Source organism: Molossus molossus, unplaced genomic scaffold (assembly GCF_014108415.1).
Source record: "Molossus molossus isolate mMolMol1 unplaced genomic scaffold, mMolMol1.p scaffold_m16_p_9, whole genome shotgun sequence".
NCBI classification, from domain to species: domain Eukaryota; kingdom Metazoa; phylum Chordata; class Mammalia; order Chiroptera; family Molossidae; genus Molossus; species Molossus molossus.
Genome location: NW_023425403.1, coordinates 11,284,299 through 11,310,189, shown reverse-complemented (window position 1 = coordinate 11,310,189; position 25,891 = coordinate 11,284,299). Strand labels below are relative to the sequence as shown.

The 25,891-nt window shown below is 40.5% G+C and overlaps 2 protein-coding genes and 1 non-coding gene across 6 annotated transcripts; 2 read left to right on the top strand and 1 right to left on the bottom strand.

Moving 5' to 3' along the window:
• Positions 1–1,949: 1,949 nt before the first annotated feature.
• Positions 1,950–21,953, top strand: UFSP2 (UFM1 specific peptidase 2). 2 transcript variants are annotated; one of them, XM_036250084.1, is made up of 12 exons: positions 1,950–2,034; positions 4,781–4,859; positions 5,515–5,698; positions 5,780–5,846; positions 9,066–9,223; positions 9,629–9,821; positions 11,157–11,298; positions 16,238–16,401; positions 16,603–16,727; positions 18,644–18,720; positions 19,599–19,723; positions 21,845–21,953. In XM_036250084.1, exons 1-12 carry the CDS (start codon positions 2,032–2,034, stop codon positions 21,929–21,931), a joined length of 1,404 nt encoding a protein of 467 aa, XP_036105977.1. In that variant the 5' UTR covers positions 1,950–2,031; the 3' UTR covers positions 21,932–21,953. The 2 variants fall into 2 exon arrangements, with proteins under 2 accessions (XP_036105977.1, XP_036105978.1); XM_036250085.1 differs by having other exon boundaries at positions 11,157–11,303; positions 16,282–16,401.
• Positions 4,235–4,399, top strand: LOC118623113. Its single transcript, XR_004958216.1, has one exon.
• Positions 21,954–22,417: 464 nt separating the features above from the next.
• ANKRD37 (ankyrin repeat domain 37) lies at positions 22,418–25,464 on the bottom strand. 3 transcript variants are annotated; one of them, XM_036250268.1, is made up of 5 exons: positions 25,384–25,464; positions 25,036–25,188; positions 23,824–23,915; positions 22,828–23,025; positions 22,418–22,578 (listed from the first exon to the last, which is right to left on the bottom strand). In XM_036250268.1, the coding sequence occupies exons 1-5, from the start codon at positions 25,408–25,410 to the stop codon at positions 22,551–22,553; spliced, it is 498 nt and encodes a 165-aa protein (XP_036106161.1). In that variant the 5' UTR covers positions 25,411–25,464; the 3' UTR covers positions 22,418–22,550. The 3 variants fall into 3 exon arrangements, with proteins under 3 accessions (XP_036106161.1, XP_036106162.1, XP_036106163.1); XM_036250269.1 differs by having other exon boundaries at positions 25,036–25,185; XM_036250270.1 differs by lacking the exon at positions 22,418–22,578 and having other exon boundaries at positions 22,824–23,025.
• Between the last annotated feature and the right edge of the window lie 427 nt (positions 25,465–25,891).

Sequence of the window (25,891 nt, the reverse complement as noted above, 5' to 3'; positions counted from 1 at the left end):
GGGGGCATGCAGGAGGCAGCTAATCGATGTTCTCTCTCATTGATGTTTCTATCTCTCTCTCCCTCCCTCTTCCTTTCTCTCTCTCAAATCAATAAAGAAAAATAAATAAATCAATAGATAAATAAATAAATGAATAAGAACTATCTCATTAAACATGCAACTATTTCCTTAGGTACTATTTTTATAATTAGACCTGTTCTAGAATGGAGTACTAACAAGCTAAGAATACTTGCCTCCATTCCTCATAATATTTTTAAAGCACCAACTTGATTTAGGCACTGGGCATACATTAGTGAATAATTCAAACACTGGCTTATGCCTTGAATTTGGAGAAAGTTGTTTCAATGACACTAAACGTTTGTATTTGGAACGAGACTCATCTAAGTATGAATCCTTGCTAATGTGTAATATCAAAGCAGCAAGTGAAGATTCTAGTTACACTAAAACTAAGAAAATGCAACCTCTTCCCCCATCCTACCTCTTCCTCTGATCGGGGGTACACTTTAAAACTAGACATCAGTCAGTCAGGGTGTACTTCTTTGACTTGTATGGTATTCCAAAGCTCCATCCCACTGCCCAAACACAAAAAGTTCCCTGTGCGTTTACAGGGGCTCACAAAGCTGCTATTACCCTCATCTATCACCATGAGGACTCCACTCTCTGGCACCTGACCTCCATTTGTCTTCTTTCAATTCTCAGGTGGGGCCCTCCCCGGCCACAGGACCATGGCACAGGCTGTTTCACTTTAGGCAGGTATTTCACTGTGCCAAACACTTTCGTCCCTCCCTCCCCCACCAGCCATGAACGCTGAGCCTTCGTATTACTGAATTCGTTGACCACTCCATTAATTCCCTCTTATTGTAGTCTCATGCACTTCTCTTTCCATGCCCTTATGAAGGTTACCTAATGGATTATCATTTTACATTCACCATGTGGCGATCCTTTAATTATCAGCTGTCTCCTCCCACTCCCACCCCCCTAATTCGTTATTACAAATTGCCTACACAAAGGCAGGAACCACGGCATGAATCTGGTTATAATCACAATATCCCCAGCGTCTGCGCAGCACCTGGCGCGTCAGCGTGAGGAAAACTGTCCTTGCCTTGAGTTTTTCCTCTACTTAACTCTTCTCGAGCAACGTTTGCAAAACCATTCATTCATTTCTTTAGCAGATTCTTTGCAAAGCCCCCACCTCTGGGTAAGGCTCGCTGGTAGAAGCTCAGAAAACTGAGATTTTAAAATGCACAGATGCTGCCCCAGAGCTTACACTCTAGCAGATAAGAGCATAAAGATAACACGGAGCACGGCCGGTTCCCTTCGAAAGGCACGGAGACAGTGCGGGGTGGGGTGGGGTGGGGTGGGGGTGCAGGAGGGGCAGAAAACGTCTGCTAGCGTGAGGAGGAGCAAGATGTCCCCTAGGGAAACGGAGGCTCGGAGGAGGTAGGTATCTAAAGAGCAACACCTGGAGGCCGCGAGGACAAGTCGCCTCTCAGAAGGACACAGCCCGACAACCGAGACCAGGTCGTCTCAGCTCCAGTCCGGGTTAAATCCGCGGCAGGAGCGCCGAGGGCTGCCAGCAGCCTCGCGCGCGCTTCCCACTCGGGACCTGGCCGCGAAGAACCGCTGCGCGTTCGGCGCCCGGCTGCTGCTTATTGTGTCGCGTTGCCAAGGGTACGGGAGCATCCATTCCCAGGACGCCACGGGAGGACACGTGGGGACTGCGAATCCGCATCGAAGAACACGCGAAAAGCCTCATGACTGGGTTGAGATACAAAGGGCTCAATCAATAAAATTTCCTTGTAAGTTTTAATAAAGTGTATTATAAAGTTAATGACAGAAAGGGCCCTGATTCCCGCCCCATCACCCATCCTCCAGGAGCGGGGGTGTGGTCTGCCCAGGACGTGTGTCGCGGGGCATGCTGGGAGTTGTAGTCGGCCTGCCCAGGCCCCGCCCCTCGGTGGCGACACTTCCAGGCCAGCCTCCTGAGCCCGTGGGCGACGTCAGCGCCCCTGTGGCCGCCACGTCGCAGACATGGTGAGTACCTCTGCGCGCCACCGACCCAGAGTTTCCCCTCGGACTTCGGCGGCCGCCACAGCCCTTGAAAGGAGCTGGTCCAGCCGGGGCCACGATGGCCGCTGCGAACCCCGTGGCCCGGGCCGCCCTGTCCTCGGCCTCCGCGCTAGGGCCGGAGGGACCTTGCCCCGCACAAGCTTGGTCCCCAGCTCATCCGCGTTTGAACACGCGCGTCCTGCGCCTTCGAGGGGTTATTCGGCGTTGTTGACGGTTTTGAAGAAGGATTGGATCTGGGAAAGATGAATCACTTTTTTCAAATGCTCTATTCCCTTAGTTCCAGGGCTGTCACGCTTCCGGTTTCCCTCCCTTGTGTTTGCTCAGCCGGGTCCTCCAGGCCCTGTCCTTCATGTGGTGGACACTTTCCCTTACACCCTGTGCCTTCTCTCAGATTTGTGCCTCCAGCTCAGACCTTTATCCTGAGCTCCAGATCCACATGTCTGCTGACTGTGGCTCCACTTGGATGGCTTAATGCATTTCAAACTCTGTAAGTTCAAAACTGACTCATTGCCACCTCCCCTCATCCCACACCTGCTCTTCCTCCAGTGACCCCATCTCTGTTACTTGTGCCAGCGTTCACCTTGTGCATCCGAAATGGGTAGCATCCTTGACATCTCCCTCTACTCAGTTCCTGAACACCTGATCAATGTCGGGTCCCATGGAGTCCATTTCTCAATGACTGTAAATTCTCACTCTTGGTACTGTTACCATCCTTGGCCTTGCCACCATCGTCGAACCATCTACCTAGTCTCTTATATGGTCTTTCAAGCAAACCTTCACCAGTCTCTGCTGTGGCCTGGAGTGGGCCCCCCCCCCCCTCAACTTTCCTTTGGAATTGTTCATACTGGTTTCTGCCACCCTTCAGATCTCAGCTTGAATATTATTTCTTCAGAAGTCTAGGGAGAGTCTAGTGTTTTCACACAAGATTTTTTTGGAATCTTCACAACCATCCTATGAAGTTGTAGATGTTTCCAATTTTACAAAACTGTATAGAAGACTTGAGTAATTAGTTAAATTGTGCAAAATCATACATTAATCACCAAGTTAAATTTGTTCATGCCTGACTTTTTAACTTTTATCTCCTCCAGTAATCTTTCATTGTCACTAAATATTTTTCACTCAAATGGGTGCATAGTATTCTGTATGGTAGTATTGTTCTTTATTTAACTTCTTATTGATAACTATTTAGGTGGGGGTTTTGGGGGGAGCAGGGTGCTGTGATGAAGTGGAGTATGATAAGTGGACAACATTGAAGCTTCATTTGTCTTGAACTTTCTTGGTTATTTTCTTAGAATAAACCCCAGAAGTAGAATAGAGGCAGAGTACCTTTCAACAGGTTACAATTTATGAAATAAATAAAAGCAGCCACCCTTTAAAAAATGTGACAAGAGATTTGTAAATGAGAAGAATGGTAATGGTATCTGCTTCTGATGTTCTGAGGATCGGAGTTAATATATGTGCAATCATTTAGCGCCATGCCTTTTACATTTTTGGAGCTCAGTAAATGTTAGTACTTATTGGTTTCAAAATAGGGTTCTTATTATGTAGTGTGGTTCTTAAGCCTGTTTGGTAAAAATTTTGAGATTCTGATAAACTCTTTGAACCTCTTTCCAGAGGGTCTCTTCCTCCTCCCCCTCCTCCCAACAAAAATGGTACATGTCATTTGTCATATGTCATAAACTACCTAAACTCAGCACATGGACCCAAATTGAGTACTACTGATAGATTCCATTTTATAAGTGCTTTTTTTCCATTTGTAAGTTGCAAGTATTGTCCTATGTTGTGAAATATTCTTCTGAAGCATGATTTTTCCATGGCTGTGTAATATTTATAATTATTTAACTCATCTCCTATTGTTGACATTTCAGTTAACATCCTTATACCTGAATCTTTGTTTTGCTGATTTCCTTAGACTGAATTTCTAAATGCAGACTCACTGCTCCAGGGATGTGAATGAAAGGCTTTTGGTTCTTATTGCCACATTGCTTTATGAACAGTTCTCTAGCTCATACTCCCACCGTTAGTGATGTGTTAGTTTTCTCTCATCGTCTTGACCACCGAGTATTACTATATTAGATTCAACGTTTCGTCCCATTCTTAAAGATTTTTGCCATTGAAATGTTCATGTCATTGTTAAGACTATAATTTAGACATGTGGTCTTAACAGCACTTGATACGAACCGAGCTCTCTATATCCTAGCCTTGTGCTGAAGGCTTGCCATGTGTGGTGAGAGCGGGGTTGAAGCAGTGCAATATTAAAACAAAAGCCATGAGTCTTTAAGCCCAGTGTGTAAAGACTCACCGTGAGTTATAACTCAGTGGCACAACTAGAAAAATAGAGAGAGAAATATGGTCTTAGAGCAGTGGTCCTCAGCTTTTCCACATTAGAATCACTGGTGTGGCGGAGCTTTTGAACATCCTTATCCTCAGACCCTCCCAGACCAATTCATCAGAGTCGCTAAGGGTGCAGCCCAGGTGTCAGTATTTAAGTTCCTCAGGTGATTCCGGTGTGGGACAAAAGTTGAGAACCTCTGATTTAAAATTCAGGATGTTTTGTTGTGTTTTTCTTCATAAAACAAAGAATTAACTCATTAAATAATTTGAAAAGTCAAGATTAATTAATGCCTTAACCTAAACTTAGTTACTGAGTCTAATTTATATGAAGATGAGTTTTTGTTTCACAATGGAATTCTTGCCTCATTTGTCTCAGGTGATTTCAGAGACTATGGATCTACTCTTCAGGATAAGAGGAGGCCTTGATCTAGCTTTTCAGCTAGCTACTGCTAATGGTAGGTCTGCCAGAAATCTCTCCTTTTTTATTATAAAATTGATGATGAGCTCTACTGAGATTCTCAGCAGTTTGCAAATGAAACTGAGTGGGAGATAGACCAGATAGCTAGCAAGTTATATGAATTAGATTTAAACCGAGACACTGTGTGCAAATACAAAAAAGATGAGCATGTAGATGAATTTTGAAACTATTATGCTGAGTGAAAGAAGCCAGACACAAAAGGCCACGTAATGCATGATTCCATTTATATGAAGTGTCCAAAATAGATAAATTTATAAAGACGAAAAGTAGAATAGTGATTGCCATCGTAGGTATAGGGGGAATGGGGAATGACCGCGGATAGGTACAGAGTTTCTGTTGGAGTGTTCAAACTTTCCTGGAATTAGAGAGTGATGATTGTAAAACCTTGTGAATATACTAAAAGTAACTGTATTATACTCGTTATAAGAGTGAATTTTATGGTCTATGAATTTTATCTCAATAATTTAAAAAGAAAGGCATAATTTTTTTATAATTATTGAATCTGGGGAATGGATAGTTGGGAGTCAGTTTTACTTGATTATTTTAAATTTCTATTTTTGGGTGTTTGGAAGCATTCATGTTGAAAAGTTTAAAACTTTTCTCATTAATTTCTATTTTTACTCTTAATTTAGAAATTTTTGTCAAGAAAGCACTAAAACATGTGTTGAGTGACCTGTCAACCAAGCTCTCTTCAAATGCACTGGTGTTCAGAGTTCGCCACAGTTCCGTGTACGTGTGGCCCAACAGTGACATGAACACCGTTCCCGGAGAACTGACCGATAGCTCTGCCTGTCAGACCATACTGCGCTTTCTTCAGTGAGTATGTTCGAAGATGGCTAGAAGTGTTTTTACAGTGTCATTTCACATTATAAACATCTTTGTGTGTTAAAAATTTAGGTCTCAACAGGAAGAAGATACAAAACGAAAATTTATGAGAAAGAAAGACAAAAAGTTATCAGACATGGTAAGCAAATCACCTGTCTTCTCAGTGGTAAAAATTTTAAATCCTTGAATTTGGAGTTGAGGTCTTAGAAATTATTTAATCCATCTCTCCTAGTTTTTACAGATCAGATTATTGAGGGCCAGAAAGATAAATGACTTGCTAGAAGTTATATCTCTTTTTTTCATATCTAAACTTTTGTCCTATTATAGTACTTATCTTAAAATTTTCTGAATGCTTTCTTTATTGCCAAAAAAATAAAACGGCTTGAGTACATTTACAAATTATTTAAAAATAAATAAAAGGGAATCATTCTGAAACGTGACAGGGACACATTATGCTGTGTGCGATAGTAAATAATGAATAATTTACTTTTCTTCACACTGTTCTTTTTTATTTTTATTTTTACTGAATTTTTTAGAGAGAGAGGAAGGGAAAGGGAGGTGGGGAAAGAAACATCCATGTGAGAGCAAAGCATCTGTTGCGCCCCCTACCAGGGATCAAGCCTGCAACCCTGGCTTGTGCCCTAACCAGGAATCGAACTGCCCACCTTTCGGTGCACAGGACGACACCCAGCCAACTGAGCCACACCAGCCAGGACCACACTGTTCTTGGTTCTGTTGATTTTTGAACCAGTACTATTGAGTACCTGCCTGCCATGTGCTACTAACTTTGCCAGATATTAGAGATAAAAAATGGAGCTCCCTCTGCAAGGCAGGAAGTTGTTTGAAATTAATTTGACTGTAGTGTTCTTCCAGGCTGGTAGGGGAAAACAGACTGGACATGAGGTGAGACAGGTGGGCAAGGGACACTTCAGGAGATGCTGAACTAAACTAGTAGCATGGTAGTAGGAGGAGGGAAGAAATACAAGAGATATTTAGGAAAGCCCTGGCCAGTTTGGCTCAGCGGTTAGAGTGTCGGCCTGCGGTCTGGAGAGACCCGGGTTCGGTTCCCGCTAAGGGCACGTACTTCGGTTGCAGTTTGTCCCCGGCCCTGGTTGGTTGTGCGGGTGGCAGCCACTCGATGTGTCCCTTCACGTCAATGTTTCTCTCTCTCTCTCTCTCTTCCTCTCTCTCCCTCCCACTCTATCTGTACAAAAAATGGAAAAATATCCTCGGGTGAGGATAAAAAAAAAAAAAAAAGAGAGATATTTAGGGAATAAAATGGATTACACTTGGAAACTAATTGGATATGGGATAACCAATTTCTTGCTTGAGTAAAAATGGATGTTGGGAAAGACATGAGGTTGGTTTGGGTCATGTTACGTTTGAGATAGCATTGTGGTGTTCACATGAGCTGTTAATTTTACCCATCTGGAGTGTACACAAAAAATGTGGGCTGTTTATAAAAAATATAATTATTTGAGAATTACCGATATTTGGAGCTTGACATTTTGAGAACAAGTCAATTATGTTGTAGAATGTTCCTCATATGGGTTTGTTTTACTCTCCCTCCTGATTAAATTCTGGTTGTGCATCGTTGATGGGAACACCACAGAGGTAATGTGTTTGTCTTAGCACATCATATTAAAGAGGCATATACTGTCCTAGTGGTGGTGATTTTAACTTCAATCACTTCATGTATCTGCCACTTTTCTCCACTGTGTTTGTACTATTTTTTCCCTTATAATTAGGAAGTATCTTGTGGGAAGATACTTCGAGACTATATACATCCTATTCTTCATCAAATTTTTACCTAGCTCGCCCTGGTCAGTTTGGCTCAGCGGTTAGAACATCGGCCTGTGGTCTGGAGAGACCTGGGTTCAGTTCCCGCTAGGGGCGCATACCTCGGTTGCAGTTTGTCCCTGGCCCTGGTTGGTCATGTGGGTGGCAGCCACTTGATGTGTCCCTTTCGCGTCGCTGTTTCTCTCTCTCACTTGTCCTCTCTCTCCCTCCCACTCTATCTGAACAAAAAAATGGAAAAATGTCCTCGAGTGAGGATAAAAAAAAAATTTTTTTACCTAGCTCTTCTAGTATCAATTGATCATTTTTGCCAGAATCCAACATTAATCTGATGGTTGCAAAGTAGTGATTTTTCTGTCATTTCTTTCCTTATTCATTAGATGACATTATACTGTAAAGAGAGCTTTTCTTTTTCCTTATTTTTGTGTTATCTGCACAGAAGCATGGATTCTTAGTTTATGCAATGAGTTGAAATCTGTTACTATTATTACTTATTTTGAGGCTCACATTTTCCAAGATCTGGCCAACAGAAACTTCAAGCTAGCTCCCGTGTTGTTTGACACTGTATTTTGCAGTACTTCCTACCTTCTTCCACAAGCTGTTCCAGCCATGTCATGTACTTCCCTGGTCCAACTCAGGAATCAGCCATTTCTCCAAGGAGCATCCACATGTACAAGTCCATTCTCTTCATATGCACAGACACGTATATAGCATACACTCAGTTTACCTATGAATCCTATTTATACCTCCAGTTCTGGTTCAGCCTCACACAGTTCCTAACCTTTGTCTAGTGAGAAACCTAGAAACCAGAATCCTCAGTATTTTGCTAAATATGCTCAATGTACAAAACATATTTACAGAATTCTTGTTCCATGTCACTGTCAAAATCAGTCCTAGTAACAGAATTCAATATTTGTGTATAGTTCTTTATGCCTTTAGAACAGGGATAGTTCAAAGTTCCTTTACTGTGTGGTTATTGTATCTTGTTCATTTGATTTTTTTTTTTTTTAATTTAAGTCTATCCAAAGTCCAGAGAATAGTATAATGAACCCTGGTGAACCTATACCAGCTTGAATGCTTAATACACAGGCAGTCTGATTTCATTTTCTCTTCCCACTCACTGTCCACCTCGCCTCAGATTATTTTGAAGCAGAGAAGAATTTTTGTTAAGATAAGATTTGAGCTTTTATTTATTTATTTATTTTTAATCCTCACCTGAGGATATTTTTCCATTTATCCTCAGATAGAGAGGGAAGGAGGAGGGAGAGAGAGAAATATTGACATGAGAGGGACACATCAACTGATTGCCTCCCACGTGATCCAGACTAGGGCCGGGACAACCCACAACTGAGGTGCATGCCCTCTACTGGAATCGAACCTATGACTCATTGGTCCACGGGCCAACCTTCTAATCACTGAGCCAGACCAGCCAGGGCAAGATTTGAGCTTTTAAATAACTTACTGTAATGTAGCTTTAATCTTTAAAAAGCCTTTTTCTTACCCTTTTATATTTAGTGTTCAATAAGCTAAAAGTGGACTATTACTGTTTATCTTTGTATAGCATCAAATAGTAAATATAGATCTTATGCTGGAAATGTCAACCTCTCTGGCAGCGGTAACCCCCATCATTGAAAGAGAAAGCGGAGGACACCATTACGCTACTATGACGTTGCCAGTTGATGCAGTTTTATCTGTTGCTCCCGAGGAATCATGGGGAAAGTAGGTATTTTATCGTCCTCCTGCCCCACTTCAGTGAGGATCCTGCCCTAGAGTAACCAGAGTCCACGTCAAAGTATCATATAGGCATATCCAGGGTGCTGGTTGTGGTTTTGAGTATGATTTACTCCCTGTTTTGTATTAAGCGAAGAGTCATCTACTACTTAGATGTTTATTTGGAGGAAGTGGGGTTGTCTGCAAAACCTAGATATAGGATTTTCCCTTTATCTACACAGAGGAACCAGAGTTTATTTAACTTTTTATAATTTAGACTTCCTTTAATAAACATGGCCAAGTACATTTTTTTTAAATATACTACATTAGGGATATATTAACTCCATGCTTATTTATCATTTATCATAGCCACTATAACTTCTGTTAATGCATTTGTATATTTTCCCCCCACAGAGTTCGTAAACTTCTAGTTGACGCAATTCACAATCAGCTAACTGATATGGAAAAGTGTATTTTGAAATATATGAAGGGAACATCCATTGTGGTTCCTGAACCATTGCACTTTTTATTACCAGGGGAGAAAAATCTTGTAACAATTTTATATCCATCAGGAATTCCAGATGGGCAGCTGCAGGCCTACAGAAAGGTAAGACCAAGGCATGTATTCTCAGAAAAAATACGACTGTCATTCATTTTATATTTAATTACATATTTCTAATAAATGGAAATTATTTTATGATTTAATTTAAAGTGTGAAAAAAGACTATTAGTTTTATATATTATTTAATTTCTGTTCTCATGGAACTTCTTTTTTAAGTATTATGAGTGAAAAAATATGTGAAATCCATATGTAACATTTTAATTCTGTATGCCCAATGTGACTCATATGTTCTAGGAAATTTTTCTTTTCCATAATGAAATAAAGAACTAAAAGGTTGCTTACATACTTAGCAAAGCTGATGGGTGTTAATAAATTCCTTTTCCCTTTCATTACTTTCAGATTTGTGAAAGAGACAAGATTACAGTTAGGGAAGGGAAATTAGCATTTATGCTAATACTAATTAGGATTTATACTAATACTCTATCCCCCATTTCTAAGACTTATTTGGGTTTTATTAGAGGCGTTTGAAGAAAACATGATCAGCACTCAAAGAAATGAGATTTACTGGCAAAATAACTGGTTTTACAGCACGTATTTTTTATGTGTGGCCTTGCCTGGCACCCATCAAAGTATTCCAAGGGAGTATCTTCCTAACCTCTGTCCCTGAGAGGAGGTATAATATTGTAACCTTCTGTATGTCTCAGTGTTACATGAATTGATGTGTAGAGGCGACAGCTGCATGAGCTGATGATGATCCCGTTCAAACTGCTGGGGTACACAGGAGATGAAAAAGAAAAGTCGGACTTTCCAAAGTAACTATACATGTTTTATACAACTGGGAATATTTTTTGCATTCTAGACATGTGTATTTTTATTTCATTGCTAAATTGGTTGGTTTCATACCACCAATTTCTACTCTGAAACTGAATTACTACCCCTTATACTTGTTGAGTACTCTAAGCATGGTTTTTAAAAATACTTTAAAATAATTATATCATTGTTAGTGATAATTATTTACAAGGCTATTTCAGAACCAGTCTTTATCCTGGATGTATTTAAACAGACTGTGTTATAATAGATAATTAATTTTAAATGATCTCAGTTCTCTCATGCTTAACAAATTATTTTCATTTTTCTGTGTTCCCTTCCAGTTTCTACCCATATACATAGATAAGGAAAAATAAATCTTGTTTGGTTTTAGTTTATTCTCACCCTTTTTGACCTTAGTGAATTAAATCATAAGTATGTTTGATAACTTTTACAACCAATATACAGTTAATTTTCTGTTTTATATCTTTAGTTTGAGTTTATTTATTGAGTAGAAATTTAAATCATTTAACTTTTTTTCCTTTTCTTTCTATTGATTCTGGTTTCATTTAGGAGTTACATGATCTCTTCACTCTGCCTCATGACAGACCTTATTTTAAAAGGTCGAATGCTTATCACTTTCCAGATGAACCATACAAAGATGGTTACATTAGAAATCCACATACTTATCTCAATCCACCCAACATCGAGACTGGTATGGTGAGTTTAATCATTATTTATGGGAGCCAATTGATCATTAATGACATTCGTTTTTTGTTTGTACCCAGTGGAATTTTTAAGAATTGATTCATAATGTATGCCATCCCTAAAACATAATTTACCATTCATTTCTTTAAATAATCAATTGCTTATGATAGCAGTGATTCACAATGGTCTAAAAAGATTAGGACTAGATAGTATGTACCACATTTCTCTTACTAAAATTCCATTCCTTAATTTCTGTAAAGGCTTATCCCATTTCATTTTTATTCTGAACCTGAGAAATCATGCTAATGAAGGGCATAGTCTACCCAAACCACGCTGTAGCAGAAGTCTAAGAAGGTACTACAATGTGTTTTCTGTGCAGTGTGTACCTGTGGTAGAGGGTGAATCCTCACTAAAGGTTACTGAAATAAGGAGTATGGGGAAGGGTTCCTTTAAGGATACATGTAGGCCAGTTAGAAAGGTCTTGTGACATCCGAGAACAGCAGTATCTGTACAGCTGGCCTCTGGGAACAAGCAGCTGCGCAGTCTCAGGCCCACCCTGACTCCTGGATGGCCTTGTGCAGCTCTGCCTGCTTCTGACCCTCCCTTGCCTGCTCCTTCCCTCTCCCCTGTCTTTTCTCAGCCTCGGAGCTGCTTCCTCACTGTTGCCACTAGTGTAAACGTTTCCTCTTCTGCCTCATAGCTGCTCATTGCATGCATTGTTTTGGCTTCACTCCCTGCTCTTTCTGTCCCATTGACTCTGCACCTTCAAAATCCCAAGACAGGAAACTCAACTGGCCATCTTGTCATGGTATTTATTAAGTACCTGCTGAGTGTCCAGGTGCTTTGTAAGGAAATAAGAAGTAATGATGAATATATTATACAGTGTCTGCCCTGGAGGAGTTAGGGGCCTACTGCTGGTCCTGGCCACCAGAGGGCGCTTGGGACAGCAGTTCCACTCCCAAGAGCTGTGGGCGGACCGGCTTCCCCTAGAAAGACTAGGCTGGGCACTCACTATCACTTGTATGCAAATGCGTCTTTTGTCAACATTTCAGTGATGCTAAGTGATTTCATTTATTTTGCTTATATAGGAGGAAATCTTGAAAGACCTATTTCTAGTTAAAAATCTTGCTCTGTCACAGTCATTGATTGACAGAATAGGAAATACAAAACTAAGAGTTTTAATCAATATAACTCTTGATGGTTTTCTAGTAGATTAATATATAAATGTTTTCTCTCTGACTATATTGCAACTCTGCTAGGGTAGATATTGTTATCATATGTTATAATTATTTTTTTAAATATGTTTTCATTGATTTTTGAGAGAGAGAGGAAGGGAGAGAGAGAGAAACATTGATATGAGAGAGAAACATCACTCGGCTGCCTCCTGCATGCCCCCTGCTGGGGATCGAATGTCCCAACTGGGAATCAAACCTGGACCTCTCAGTCCATGGGATGATGCTCAATCCACTGAGCCACATCGGCTGGGCTATTTTAATTCTTAATAGTTCCTTACAAAGTGTCAGACACCCAGAAGGTAATGAATAAATGTTGATTGATTTTTTACAATGAAATGGGTTCATTATACATGAAACATTTATATAGTTTTAAATATTTATTTTATAACATTTGATATGTACATATAGTATATATGTAAATTGCAAAGCATGGTAAGGAAATGAATACCGGAGAGTTCCCTACCCAGTTTAAGAACTAGAACATTACCAGTCTGTATGTTCCTTATCCACTCCACCTCTGCCCCCCAAAGGAACTATTATACTGAGTTTTATGTTCATCATTTGCTTTCTTTTAATAGTTTATGTATATGTAGATATTTCCTCAATGTAGCTTTTAGTTTTGCTTGATTCTGAGTTCTTATAAAGTGTCATTGTATAGGTGGTCTTCTACAACTTGCTTTTTCATTCAATATTATGTGTCTAAGATGAATCCATAGTATTGTGTCTTATTCAGTTATCTTTATTGCTTTGTGATATACCTTTGTATGATTTTTTCAAGGTTTTTTCTATTTAGACAACCCTGCGACAATCATTCCTGTACATGTTTCTTGATACATATGTTCAGGAATTGTCAACATATTACTTCCTTTGCTTCATTTCTCCTTTTTTTCCTCCTCTTGGGTCATTTCAAAGAAAATAACAGCAGCATGACATTTGACCCAAAATACTTCAGCACAACTCTCTAAACAAAAGTAGGTTTGCATTCATGGGATAAACCTAGTTTGGTTATAATTCATTATTATATTTTATTCTCTACTGCATTTAGTTTGCTAATATTTTAAGATTTTTGCTTCTATCTTCATGAATATTGGTTTATAATTTTCTTTTCTCATACTGTTATTTTGTTTTTGTATCAATGTTCTAGCAAATTGAAAGAGTTGAGGAGCTTACCTTCTTTTCTTAATTTTCTAGAGGAGTTTATATAAGATTGGCGTGATCTTTTCTTGATTCTTTGGTAAAACTCACCTGTAAAACAATCTGGCCTTAGTATTTCTGTGTGGGAAGATTTTTTACAACAGATTGATTTTGTTAATGGTTTATACAACTTTTCCATTTTTATAAGTTATATTCATCTAGGTTTTAATCTTTGTTGTAGTGTTTTTCTTTTTAATCTTCATTTCATTTTTATGCCCTTTTAAAAAACTTCTGGCTTTGTTGACCCCTTTTCTTGTAATTTTTCTATTCTAGCTCATTAATTTCTGTTCTTTGCTTTCTTCTTCCTTCACTTTCTTTGATTTAGTTTTTCTTCTAACTTCTTGAGTTGGACACTTAGCTTACTGTTAGTCTTCCTTAGTTTCTAATTTAAATTTCAATCAAAACACTGCTTTTACAGGTTTTAATTTGAATGTTTTAGTTTTATTTATTTCTAATATCTTTATATTATCATTGAGTTTTTAAATCCATTTTTTATTTATAAGTGTTTTTTAATGTCCAGATATATCAGAAATTATCAATTTAGTTAGTTACATAGTTATTTTTACTGATTTCTGACCCTTACCTACTGGTCAGAAACAACTTCTGTGTGATACAGACTCTAAAATGTATTGAGACATATTTATTTCCTACAAATGCTATAACAACCACAAATCTGATGGCTTACAGGAGTGGGGAATATCTGGCCCGTGGGCCATATAAGGCCCTTGAAATCAATACCAACTAACATCATACGCCTCACCATGTTAGCCTGACCAAATATAGCAGGCTGATTTTCAAGTTGATAATTTTATATGGCCCGTGAATGATGTTATAAATATCCAACAGCCCTTGGCCAAAAGAAAGGTTCTACAGAGGTGTGTTCTCTCCCAGGTCTGAAGTCGGTATCACTGGGTGAAGTCAAGGTTTCAGCAGAGCCTCACTCCCGCAAAGGCTCCTGGGGAGAGGCCCCTTCCAGCTTCTGGTGGCTGCCAGAATTCCTTGGCTTCTGGCCACATCGCTCCAGCAGCTACCTCAGTGTCACGTTGCCTTCTCCTCTGTCAAGCTTCCTTCTGTCTCTCTCTCATAAGGATACTAATGGTTGCATTTAGGGCCCACCTGGATATTCCAGGAAACTCTCCCCATCTTAAGAACCTTAAATTTCATCACATCTGCAAAGACTGTAATGTAGCATCTTCAGGTTCCAAGGATTAGAATGCAGGTATCTTTTGGGGTCCATTTTTCAGCCTACCCACAATGGTCCAGTTATAAATTTTCTGTGTGCTTGAATAAATATCTCCCAGTTGTTGAGTAAGGATTCTATATTTGTCTATGACTCTTTTTACCTAATTTAAAAAAATAATAAAAATGCCAGTTTGTTAAAAAAAAAAAGTGGGGGGGGGTGTGTATTTTTAGCATTATACCACAAGAAAGAATTAACATGATATTGGCCCTAATTTAGGGATCTTTAAACAGCATACCTGCCCTGGCCAGTTTGGCTCAGCGGTTAGAGCGTCGGCCTGCGGTCCTGAGAGACCCGGGTTCGGTTCCCGCTAAGGGCGCGTGCCTCGGCTACAGTTTGTCCCCGGCCCTGGTCGGTTGTGCGGGTGGCAGCCACTCGATGTGTTCCTTTCACATCGATGTTCCTCTCTCTCCCTCCCACTCTACCTGAACAAAAAATGGAAAAATGTCCTCGGGTGAGGATAAAAAAACAAAACAAAACAAAAAAATAATAAAAAAATAAACAGCATACCTGGGCTGTAATCATTGGTAGGCTTATAGAATTTCATAAACATTCTTCATATGTCTTATTATATGGACCATTCATTTGTTCATTCCTTTATTCCTTCATTCTTTCATCATGTATTCAACAAATATTTATTAACTGTTTACCTAGCCCCTTATAGAGTCTTGAGCTCAGAAGTAAATAGGACACAGTGCATGTCCCTATTGAACTCAAATATTAGTGTGAGTAGGCAGATAGTTTTAAAAACATAATAAGCAATGTGTCAAATAGTGGTGTTTTAAAAAATAAATAAAGCAGGCTAGAGAGTGACAGGCAGGGCAGGGGTAGGTGGTGAGGGAGTGAACAGGCCACTTTTAGGTTGGATGATCGGGGAAGGCCTCTGACATTTGCAGAGACCCGAGTGAAGTAAGGGTGTGAGCTCTAAAATTATCTGGGGAACGTATTCCAGCAGAGAGAGCCACAAGGCGGTGATATCAGATTGCTGGCACATCTGAACTTAAAGCAGAGCGAGCAACAGGGGACGTGGTAGGAGATGAAGTTGGGGAGGAAGCCAGCAAGCAGGACTTGCCAAACCTTATAGCCTTTGGTCAGGTCTTGGGACATTTAATAAAAAGCCAAGAGGTATATAATGTTCAACTGTAGTTCTCTGAAAGCACTTTCATAAGGAACTAAAGTAACAGTCTAGCTCTGAATACTGTAAACATGACTCAGGAATATGTATAGAATGTGTACATATAGCTTAATATTTTACTGTATTCCTTCTTTTTATATAGTTTATGTGGTCCAGGGTATATACGGTTATCATCATTACATGCAGGATCGGACAGATGACAATGGCTGGGGCTGTGCATATCGATCTCTGCAGACCATCTGCTCTTGGTTCAAACACCAGGGATACACAGAGAGGTCCATTCCCACACACAGAGAAATCCAGCAGGTACAGAACATGCCATTTTAAATGATGGTCGAGCGTACGTTCCATTAGCCCTTAATATACCATTAATAATTATTAACTCGTGCTACAGACTTATTTCTATTTTGAAAGGGAAAAAATCCTAGTAGTCAGGAAAAATGCCCTAAATATAATTTTTAATAGCTATCTTGTATATGAATTTTTTTGTATTTTCAACACAAAAAGGCTCTAGTTGATGCCGGAGACAAACCAGCAACATTTGTGGGATCACGGCAGTGGATTGGGTCTATCGAGGTACAGCTGGTACTGAACCAACTGATTGGCATAACTTCAAAAATACTGTTTGTCAGGTAAGGACACTAAGAAAGTAGAGACATCATTTCAAAGCCAGATTGTCATTTTATTAAAATAATAGAAAAAGTATACCTTTCCCCGTATTTGTTTTCACTCCTTTCTCTTCCTCCACATTGCCTCATTGCTTTATAAATCTCATTTTTTAACCCTGCATTTTTTTAAGTTAATTTTTAGAAGACTTTGGAGTTTATAATCTATAATACATACTTATATGGTTGAGGCCTAATGTTAGCCAAGAAGAGAAAAATTTGCATGTTTGTCAACTTTGAGTATAGTTAAAGAAAATCAAGTTTTTTAAAAAATATTTTTCTTTATTGATTTGAGAGAGAGAGGAAGGGAGAGAGGGAGAGAGAAAGATAGAAACATGGATGAGAGAGAACATCAGTCGGCCGCCTCCTGCACGCCCCCCACTGGGGATCGGGCCCACAACCTGGGCATGTGCCCTGACTGGGAATCGAACCAGCAACCGGGCAGGCGAAAATCAAGTTTTTTATGCTCAAGTCTTTAAAAATTCTTGAGAGGAGAAACAGATGTTGATCTACAACTGACCTCTTTGTTTACCTCTTACACTGTTTCTTCTTAAGGTGTTAATAAACTAATAATGTGTCTGAATAATGTAGTCCTTTTATTGTTTCCAATATAGCTTAACCATAATTAAGCTATGAGCAAATCTAAATTAAATAAAATTGATTTCTGGGACCATAACTAGCTTCTTCCTTTTATGAGGTATATTTTAAGTACATTTTCTATTATGACAACCTTGGTAAATACAGTAACATTATCCTTATTTGGCCTAGTACTTTAACATATCCAGTTTCACGATTGCAGTCTGGGTTGGCTGTGGAAATCAGTGTTAACGAATAAATGATAAAGTAGTGAAGCATCTGGTGATTAAAAAGTGGAAGTGTTGGCACATTAGAACAGTAACATCCCTTACTAAGCGAGAGCTAAGGTTTAACACCACCTGGCACCTCCATTCTTTTTCTTTTTTTTTTTGTGGTACATGCCCCTAGTGGGAACCGAACCCAGGACTCTCTGGTCCGCAGGCCGACACTCAACCACTGAGCCAAACTGGCCAGGGCGGCACCTCCATTCTTAAAAAAAATCTCCATCTGTCTGTCTGTCTGTCTTTGTTTTCTCAACAGTACAAATTGAATAGAATATTGAAATACTCCCTAAAAATAATACGTTGTCACCCTGGCCGGGTAGTAAAGTTGGTTAGAGCATCATCCCGATACACCAAGGTTGCAGGTTTGATCCCTGGTCAGGGCACATACAAGAAGCAGCCAATGAATGCATAAATAAGTGGAACAACAAATCGATGTTTCTCTCCGTCTCTCTCCTTCTCTGCCTCCATTCTTCCCCCTCCCTTCCTCTCTCTTTAAAATCAATAAAAATAGTATGTTATACTTGAACATATTTTGTACTTTTCACGTTGGCTTCACGGACATTGTCTGTTTTGGTCCTGGACTCTCTTGTCATGTAGACAGGGCAGGTTTCATTGGTCCCAATTTAAAGATGAAATACAGACTCAGAGTCTGACAGCAAGAAGACAAGACCCAGAACTTACAACTGATTCTTCTGAATTAAATCCACCTGCAAGAGTCCCCTGGGTTTCAAGATGACCGCTTCTAATCTCACATTAAAAATCCAGACCTCTGCAGTTCCAGAAGTGAAGAATCAAGGTGGTTTTGCTTTTCTAGCATAGTTAGTGGTCTTAGTTAAACATTTAGAAAGGTTGTACCGCTTTAATTTGCTCACAGTTCCTTACCACTTAGTTGTATTTAAATTCATACTTAACCAAATTTAACCAAAAAAGGAAACAAAAATGTAGAAAAGATTGGTTCCTAAGTTCATTTATATGACCTTTGTGTTAGAAATGATTCCTCTAATGGAAATGTTTTCTCTCCAGCCAGGGTTCGGAAATGGCTTCTCAGGGACGGGCACTGGCTCATCACTTCCAGAGTGAAGGGACTCCGGTAATGATCGGTATGGTTTCAGCTTCCCGGGCCCCTTCGGCAGAGTGCAGAGCGTAAACTTCCACGAGTATAAATATTCCATGTCACAAAAATCAGTCATTTTAAGATTACCTTTTGCACCATATAGCTGACCTCGGCATATTTATTTTAAAATGTGCAAGGCAAAAGGAAAGTTATTTAAAAAAAAAAAAGATTATAATAACCAGAAGAAAAGGCTAAGAAAAGAAATGTCAACTGTGTTCATATAGTTAAAGACATTGAAAGCAGATGGGAAAAGAGGCGACGGTCACTCCCTGAGCACCGTAGACCATGGCTGTCACGAACTTGGCTGGCGCTGTTACGTTATTGCAGATTGCTTAATCTCTGGGCTTTATGTGTGAAATGAAGGAGTGGGATTAGCTGATCTGAAGATTCGTGATTCTATAGGGAACAAGATTTACCTGTGTTGACAGAGGAAAGCTAAGAGTGTGTAAGGAGTGGAGGCTGGCCGGTTTCAGCAGAGTATCGGAGAGCCCCGAACCAGGGGTAGTTCACGGAGCTGCTCAGGCGGAGGCGGCCCTCCCTCCCTCTGCTGAGTGGGCCGCAGCAGGGCCTGCTCTGTGGGAGGAGTTTAGACCCTCGACGGCCCTTTCTGAATGCAGTTTAGGTAATTCTCTGGACATGGCAGTGGAATATAAACCTTACATGATTATAGATATAATTGTATCTTTCTGTCTTAAAGATGTAATTTTATCTTTTCAGAGTATATTTGACATTTTCATCTTTTACAGTATAAGCTAGTCATTTTTAATGCTGTTAGATCATTTCATAGGCAAAATAATCTTTTTAAATTGAATAGGAAGTTGAGGTTAACATGCCCTCTCACATTTCCCATTTCCTCTTCCCTAGGGGGAGGAGTTTTGGCCCACACAATACTGGGAGTTGCATGGAATGAGATTACAGGGCAGATAAAATTTCTGATTTTAGATCCACATTATACAGGCGCTGAAGATCTGCAGGTTATTTTGGAAAAAGTAAGTATCTGTTTAACACAAATTTAGACAAGACAAAGAAACCAGAATCAAAAGGATAATAAACTGGCTGTTAACAGGACAGATAGACTGAGGGCAACATCCTCATTATAAAGAAGTATCTAGGGCTGTGATGAGTATCTCTAGTTAAGGAGGATAAGAGGGAAATAAAATAAATTGCAAAATAAAAGAGTTTAGGTTAGATTCATAAAGATTTTCTGTTATTGAACTTAATAATGGAGCACAAAGCTCAAATATAGTCCTTTGGAAATTTCAGCTTTGTATAAACAAAGGTATTGAGGCTTATCAATGCCTTGAGGTAGAAGAGTAGAGTATGTAACCTTCAGAATTTTAGAATTAACCAAAAATAGCTAAGCAGTATGCTGGACATTGTGGAGGCTTGAATAGTTTTAAGTTATTTACATTAACTTAATCTCCTGTTAAAATGGATCTGAATAGAATGACAGATTTGCTCTATTAGTGCATATAAGAAGCCATGAAGCCAAGGCCTGGCCATCATAGAACGACCAGCTCTTACTTAAGAATCAAGGCATTGTCCTAGTCCGTTCGGGCTGCTATAACACCACCGTAGACTCGGTGACTTATGATAACAGACATTTGTTTCTCAGTTCTGGGGGCTGGTTAGTCCCAGATCGAGGCGCCAGCAGATTTTCTGTCTGGTGAGGCCCACTTCCTAGTTCCCAGGCGGCCGTCTTTTCACCGTGTGGTCACATGTTGGGAGGGATGAGGGACCTTTCTGGGGCCTCCTTGATAAGGACACTAATCCCATTCATGAGGGCTTCACCTCCATAATCTAGTCACCTCCCAAAGGCTCTGCCTCCAGACATCATCACATTGGGGATTAGGTTTCAGCCTGTGAACTCTGAGGGGACACCCACATTCAGCCTAAAGCAGGGGCCATAGGGAAGGTCGGCCTCTTCACCCTCTGGGGGAGCTTTCCTGTTTGACATCCCCGGGCCAGTCACTCGAAGGAAAGAGCATGGCTCCCCGTCCCCTCCCATCAGTTTCTGGTTTTGGCACCCTCCCTACCCACTTCCCTTAAAAAAAAAAAAAAAAAAAGAGGCCCTGGCCGGTTTGGCTCAGCGGTTAGAGCGTCGGCCTGCGGTCCGGAGAGACCCGGGTTCGGTTCCCGCTAAGGGCACGTACCTCGGTTGCAGTTTGTCCCCGGCCCTGGTTGGTCGTGCGGGTGGCAGCCACTCGATGTGTCCCTTCCACATTGATGTTTCCCTCTCTCTCCCTCCCACTCTATCTGTACAAAAAAATGGAAAAATGTCCTCGGGTGAGGATAAAAAAAAAAAAAGAGTCTGGTTTCCTGGAGAAGGGCCACATCCACATGTGTAAAAGGATCACAAAAAGATTAGAGATTTCATCAACCTTTCTGTCTATTTATCATTAAGATAACAGATTTTAGGACATTAAAATTATTAGAGAAAGTTTTGCTTAAAATAGATAATTTTTTAAAAAGCTTGCTTATGTATAGAAACAGGTCTCAAACACAAACCAAATTTAACAGGAGCAGGGGCAGTAGGACTGAATGGGCAGGCTGTTTTTTACTTTTATCTCCTTTGAATTTTCACAACATGTATCTTATTTTTGCAATCAGAGAAGGACAAAATTAAAGAGCATCTCTACTCAACCCTCCGGCCTCCACACTACACAATAGAGCTAACACACTGTCTTCTGCAGGAGGCCTGCACTCGGACTTGATGCCCCCGACAGTGCCCGGCAGCATCCGTTAGTTAGGGTGGGGTGAGACTGCTAGGAAACAGGCTGCCGGTTCAGCTGTCCCACGCCCGCCTGCCAGAACGGGAGAACTGTGCCTCTGAGAATCAATGAAGTGGGGAATTTGGAGTAATAATTATGATAAGGAAGCTTTTTTTTTTAATGGTTTCTGACTAAATACTATAGAATTAAATTTTTTTTAGTTGTATCTGAAATGAACCCAAATAAATTACTTCTCTATGCTTTATATGAATTTGAATCTTTGAATTCTATACTTATTCTAAGATCCTGCTGACAGAGCAGAATGGTAAAATATTACAGTTTTGACACTGTAGTCCTATAGCTTTGTAAAGTCTTTTCCTTTTCTTTTCCCAACTCTAGGGCTGGTGTGGATGGAAGGGCCCAGACTTCTGGAACAAAGATGCCTACTATAACTTATGTCTTCCTCAGCGGCCAAATATTATTTAAAATATCTTAGACTCGTCTGGCCAGTGTGGCTCAGTGGTTGGGCGTCGACCAGTGCACCAAGAGGTCACCAGTTCGATCCCCAGTCAGGACACAGGCCCAGGTTGTGGGCCCAATCCCTAGTGGGGGGCATGCAGGAGGCAGCCAATCAATGTTCTCTCTCATCGATGTTTCTATCTCTCCCTCTCCCTTCCTCTCTCTAAACTCAATAAAGGAAAAAAAATTAAAAACAACAAAAAGAAATGAAAGAGTTCTATTTAAAAAAATAATAGATAAAATATCTTAGACTCAAAGACTGTAGTAAAGTTGATTATAAATTTGTTAATTAAAAAAATAAGTTTAATTTCAAATTAAATCCTGGGTGTAGTTTGATGGTTTAACCTTGATTTTTTCCAAAGGTTGTAAATACTGCACACACAAAAGAGTTATTCTTTAGACATTCCTCTAATAACTTAAAAGACAAAGAATGCACAACCAAAATTTGTAGGCATGTAAATACATGTATTCATGTTATCTTCCCTTAGAAGAAAGTTCTCCTTCTTAGAAGGCGTTTAGACACATCTGACCAGCCGAAAGCTGTGGCTTGTAGCTGAGCAGTAGGTTTGCACCAAGTGGGGCCTCTTCACACTTCTTCATAACCAATAAGACATCTGTTGTTAAAAAAACATTAACATTAAAAACTTTTTTTGACAAGGTTATCTCCCCAACCTTCCACTGTGCAGGACAATCTTTGGATTCTAGACTCTACTAGTAGTTACTCTAACCAGTCTTAAAATGTGTTCATGAGGATGAAAAAGATGTATTAGATATAAGACTGCAGATATTTAAATGAAACAAATTCTGTGCCAAATAAGAGAACCTTGAGGGAGGAAGAAAGAAGAAGCTATGAGTTAACTTACTTCCTTTTCCCGCTTGTGTTTTCTGCACTTCCAAAGCTTCGTTTCTGTCTGAGCACTGGAACACAATGCTCCCTACTGGATTGTTCACTTGATTGTGTTGTCTGCATACATTTAATTGCTGTAAGAAACTTGGCACATTCCGGAAATCCACATGACCAAGCAAGATCTTCAGCTGTCTGCCCATTCTTATTACATAAACTGAATTTAAAATAAAAATCGAGTTAAATGAAAACTGACCATTGTTTAGCCTTTTTATTTATGATTATATATACAATCTTCCTAACAAAGGAACTTTGGGCTCATACAAATGTTGGTCGCAGAATAGTATAGGTAAAGGAAGCATAGAGAAATTCCCTTTTTGCTCACTGTGGTATCCTCAGTGGCTAGCGGAATCAAGCACAGAATGGGCATTTCAGTTTTGAATGAATAAAAGAGTATTCTGTGTTCAATACAATGACCAAGTACCCAAGAAAGTCAATAAGAATTTGTATAGAATGGATTTCCTAAACCAAAACCAAGGTGTAACTATTGCCATCACAGAAGAATAAAGTTAAACTCTGCTCAGGATCCACTTTTTACTTCTTCAACTTGAATAGTATCAGATATTAACAGCCTGAGTTAACATTTAAATGATAACACTAAATTACCAATTAGGCAAGCATCCTTTTTTTTTTTTAATTCTCACCCAAGGACATTTTTGCATTTGTTTTCAGATAGAGCAGGAGAGAGGGGGGAAGAGAGAGAAATATCGATGTGAGAGAGACATACATCGAGTGGTTGCCACCCACACAACCCGAACCAGGGCCAGGGATAAACTGCAACCGAGGTTTGTGCCCGTAGCAGGAACCGAACCCGGGATTCTCCAGTCCGCGGGCCACTACTCTAACCACTGAGCAAACTGGCCAGGATGCAACATCCTTTTTAAAGCACATGTAATTGAGCTTCAGAAGTCTGATTAGTTTAAACCAATATAAAGCCACCAAGTTTAATACTTACTCAATTTTGGCATCACTGGCTACAAGCAGGCTAAGGCATTCCAGGCTTCCCACTTTAGCTGCTTTGTGGAGTGGAGCTTCTCCAAAAACATCCTTAAATATAAGACAACACATTTTGGTCTCTCTCCAAAACACTTTCTTATGGAAGTTGGTGGGTGAAGTCTAATTATTGTTTGAGGAAGCTAGTTGGACCTGCATTGTAATGGGTTGAATTTTTTTTTTTAATCCTCATCCGAGGATATTTTTCTATTTATCTTCAGATAAAAGTGGGAGGGAGAGAGAGAAACATCCACGTGAAAGGGTCACATTGACTGGTTGCCTCCTGCACGACTCCAACCAGGGCCTGGGACGAACCCCAACAGAGGTACGTGCCCTTGGCCAGAATCGAACCCAAGACTCATTGGTTCACGGGCCGACGCTCTAACCACTGAGAAAAACTGGCCAGGGATTTTTATTTTTTATTTTATTTTATTAATGGGTTGAATTTTTTTAATTCGTTTTTTTTCTTTATAAGGTTCACTTGGTATGTTATTAAATGCAAAGTTTTATTAATAAAAATGTGTGCAGTCACAGCCACATACATGAAAATTTAAGTGAATAAAAGCAAAATAAAGTTCTACACAAGTAAAAGAAAAATACAGTTTAAAATTACCATACTTTAATATTCAATGGAAGCTACAGACTACCGTAAAACACTTCTGTAGAAAACTATAATGGTTGTGAGCATGCCTCACAAATGTTTCCACTGCTATACTGAGGTCTTTTATTCGATAGCAAAGTAACTGTTCCTTTTGAAATTGTAGACCTGTATATGCTGTTCAGTGTAGTAGCCAGTAGGCATATATATGACTAACACTTGAAATGTGGCTAGTCTGAACTGAAATATGCTTTAAATATAAAATACATACCGGTTTGAGAAGACATACGAAAAGAAAAAAGTAAAATATCAGTACTGTTTTATGTTAATTATATATTGAGATAATATTGTGGGTAAGTTGGTTTAAATTTCAGAATTAATTCCATGTTTCATTTTACTTCACTGATGTGGTTACTACAAAATTTTTAATTATGCATGTGTCTCGCATATTTCTATTGGACATCATTGTTATAGACATGTTTCTAACAACAGAACTGAGTACTTTGGTGTCTAAGAAATGTTTGTGTGGAGTAGGGTGGAGGGGAGGGTTGCACAAACAATCAGTTACCTAGTTACCTGTTGGTTGAGGTCCGCGCCGGTCTGCAGCTGCCAGAGAAGAAAGCAAGCACGGCCGCCACCTGCGGCCAAGTGGACAGGCGACTGCTCACAGGGATCCGGGGGTGCGTTGACCGAGGTCCCGGCCTCCAGCAGATGCTTCAGACTATCCTGCTATAGGAAGAAAACAGCTCGAGCACCCCTCTTGCCTTTGTCCAGTCCCACGTCCTCCTGGGGTTGAAAACCTTCCAACTCTAAAGAGGCAGCGCCCAGTGGTCAGCCCACTATCACATCGCCCTCGCCAGCGCTCCCAAGAAGACAGACATCTGGAAGCTTAAGCCTGCAGGACGAAGGGGGCCCGAGTCTCACCTCTGGGTTGCAATCAAGCAACAGCATTTTCCGCCTAAAGCAGAGGACGGGAGTCCTTGAGCGTGCAGAGCGGTGGGGCACTCGCTGCAGACGGGCAGATAAGAGTGCACAAGCCACCCAAGTGCGGGAGAATTTAAAGGTGGCCGGGGGAATGGGCGGGCCCCTCGCCGCCGCGCCCCGCTGTGGCCGCGGCCCAGCAGCCTAACCCTTGGCCGCACTGCCTAGCTCAGCCCTGCGGCTGCCGCACGTACACAAACACTGACACGTGCAATCCAGAACCGGGCGCAGCTGCTAGGAGGAGGGAGGAGGACGCTGCGCAAGCCCGCCAGCCGATTGGCCACCTGGATGCGCCAGGCCCGCCTACCTCGGGGCGGAGCCTAGGCCACCCAGTAGAGCCCCAGTACGCGTGCGCCGTGGAGGGCGGTCGCGCGGCGGTTGGTGTTCCGCGGTCTCCATGAGGCTCGCTGAGCCTGGCACGTCTCCTGCAGGCGGGCCCAGCCCTTCAGTC

Bases quoted from the DNA above. Each gene is read 5' to 3' on its own strand.
- ANKRD37 (XM_036250268.1), bottom strand. From the start codon at position 25,410: ATGCTGTTGCTTGATTGCAACCCAGAG. The intron at 25,189-25,383 runs GTGAGACTCGGG...TTCTTCCTATAG, and splicing joins TGCTTGATTGCAACCCAGAG to CAGGATAGTCTGAAGCATCT. The intron at 23,916-25,035 runs GTAACTAGGTAA...CTTATATTTAAG, and splicing joins GCGCGGACCTCAACCAACAG to GATGTTTTTGGAGAAGCTCC.
- UFSP2 (XM_036250084.1), top strand. The intron at 4,860-5,514 runs GTAGGTCTGCCA...CTCTTAATTTAG, and splicing joins TCAGCTAGCTACTGCTAATG to AAATTTTTGTCAAGAAAGCA. The intron at 5,847-9,065 runs GTAAGCAAATCA...ATCTTTGTATAG, and splicing joins ACAAAAAGTTATCAGACATG to CATCAAATAGTAAATATAGA.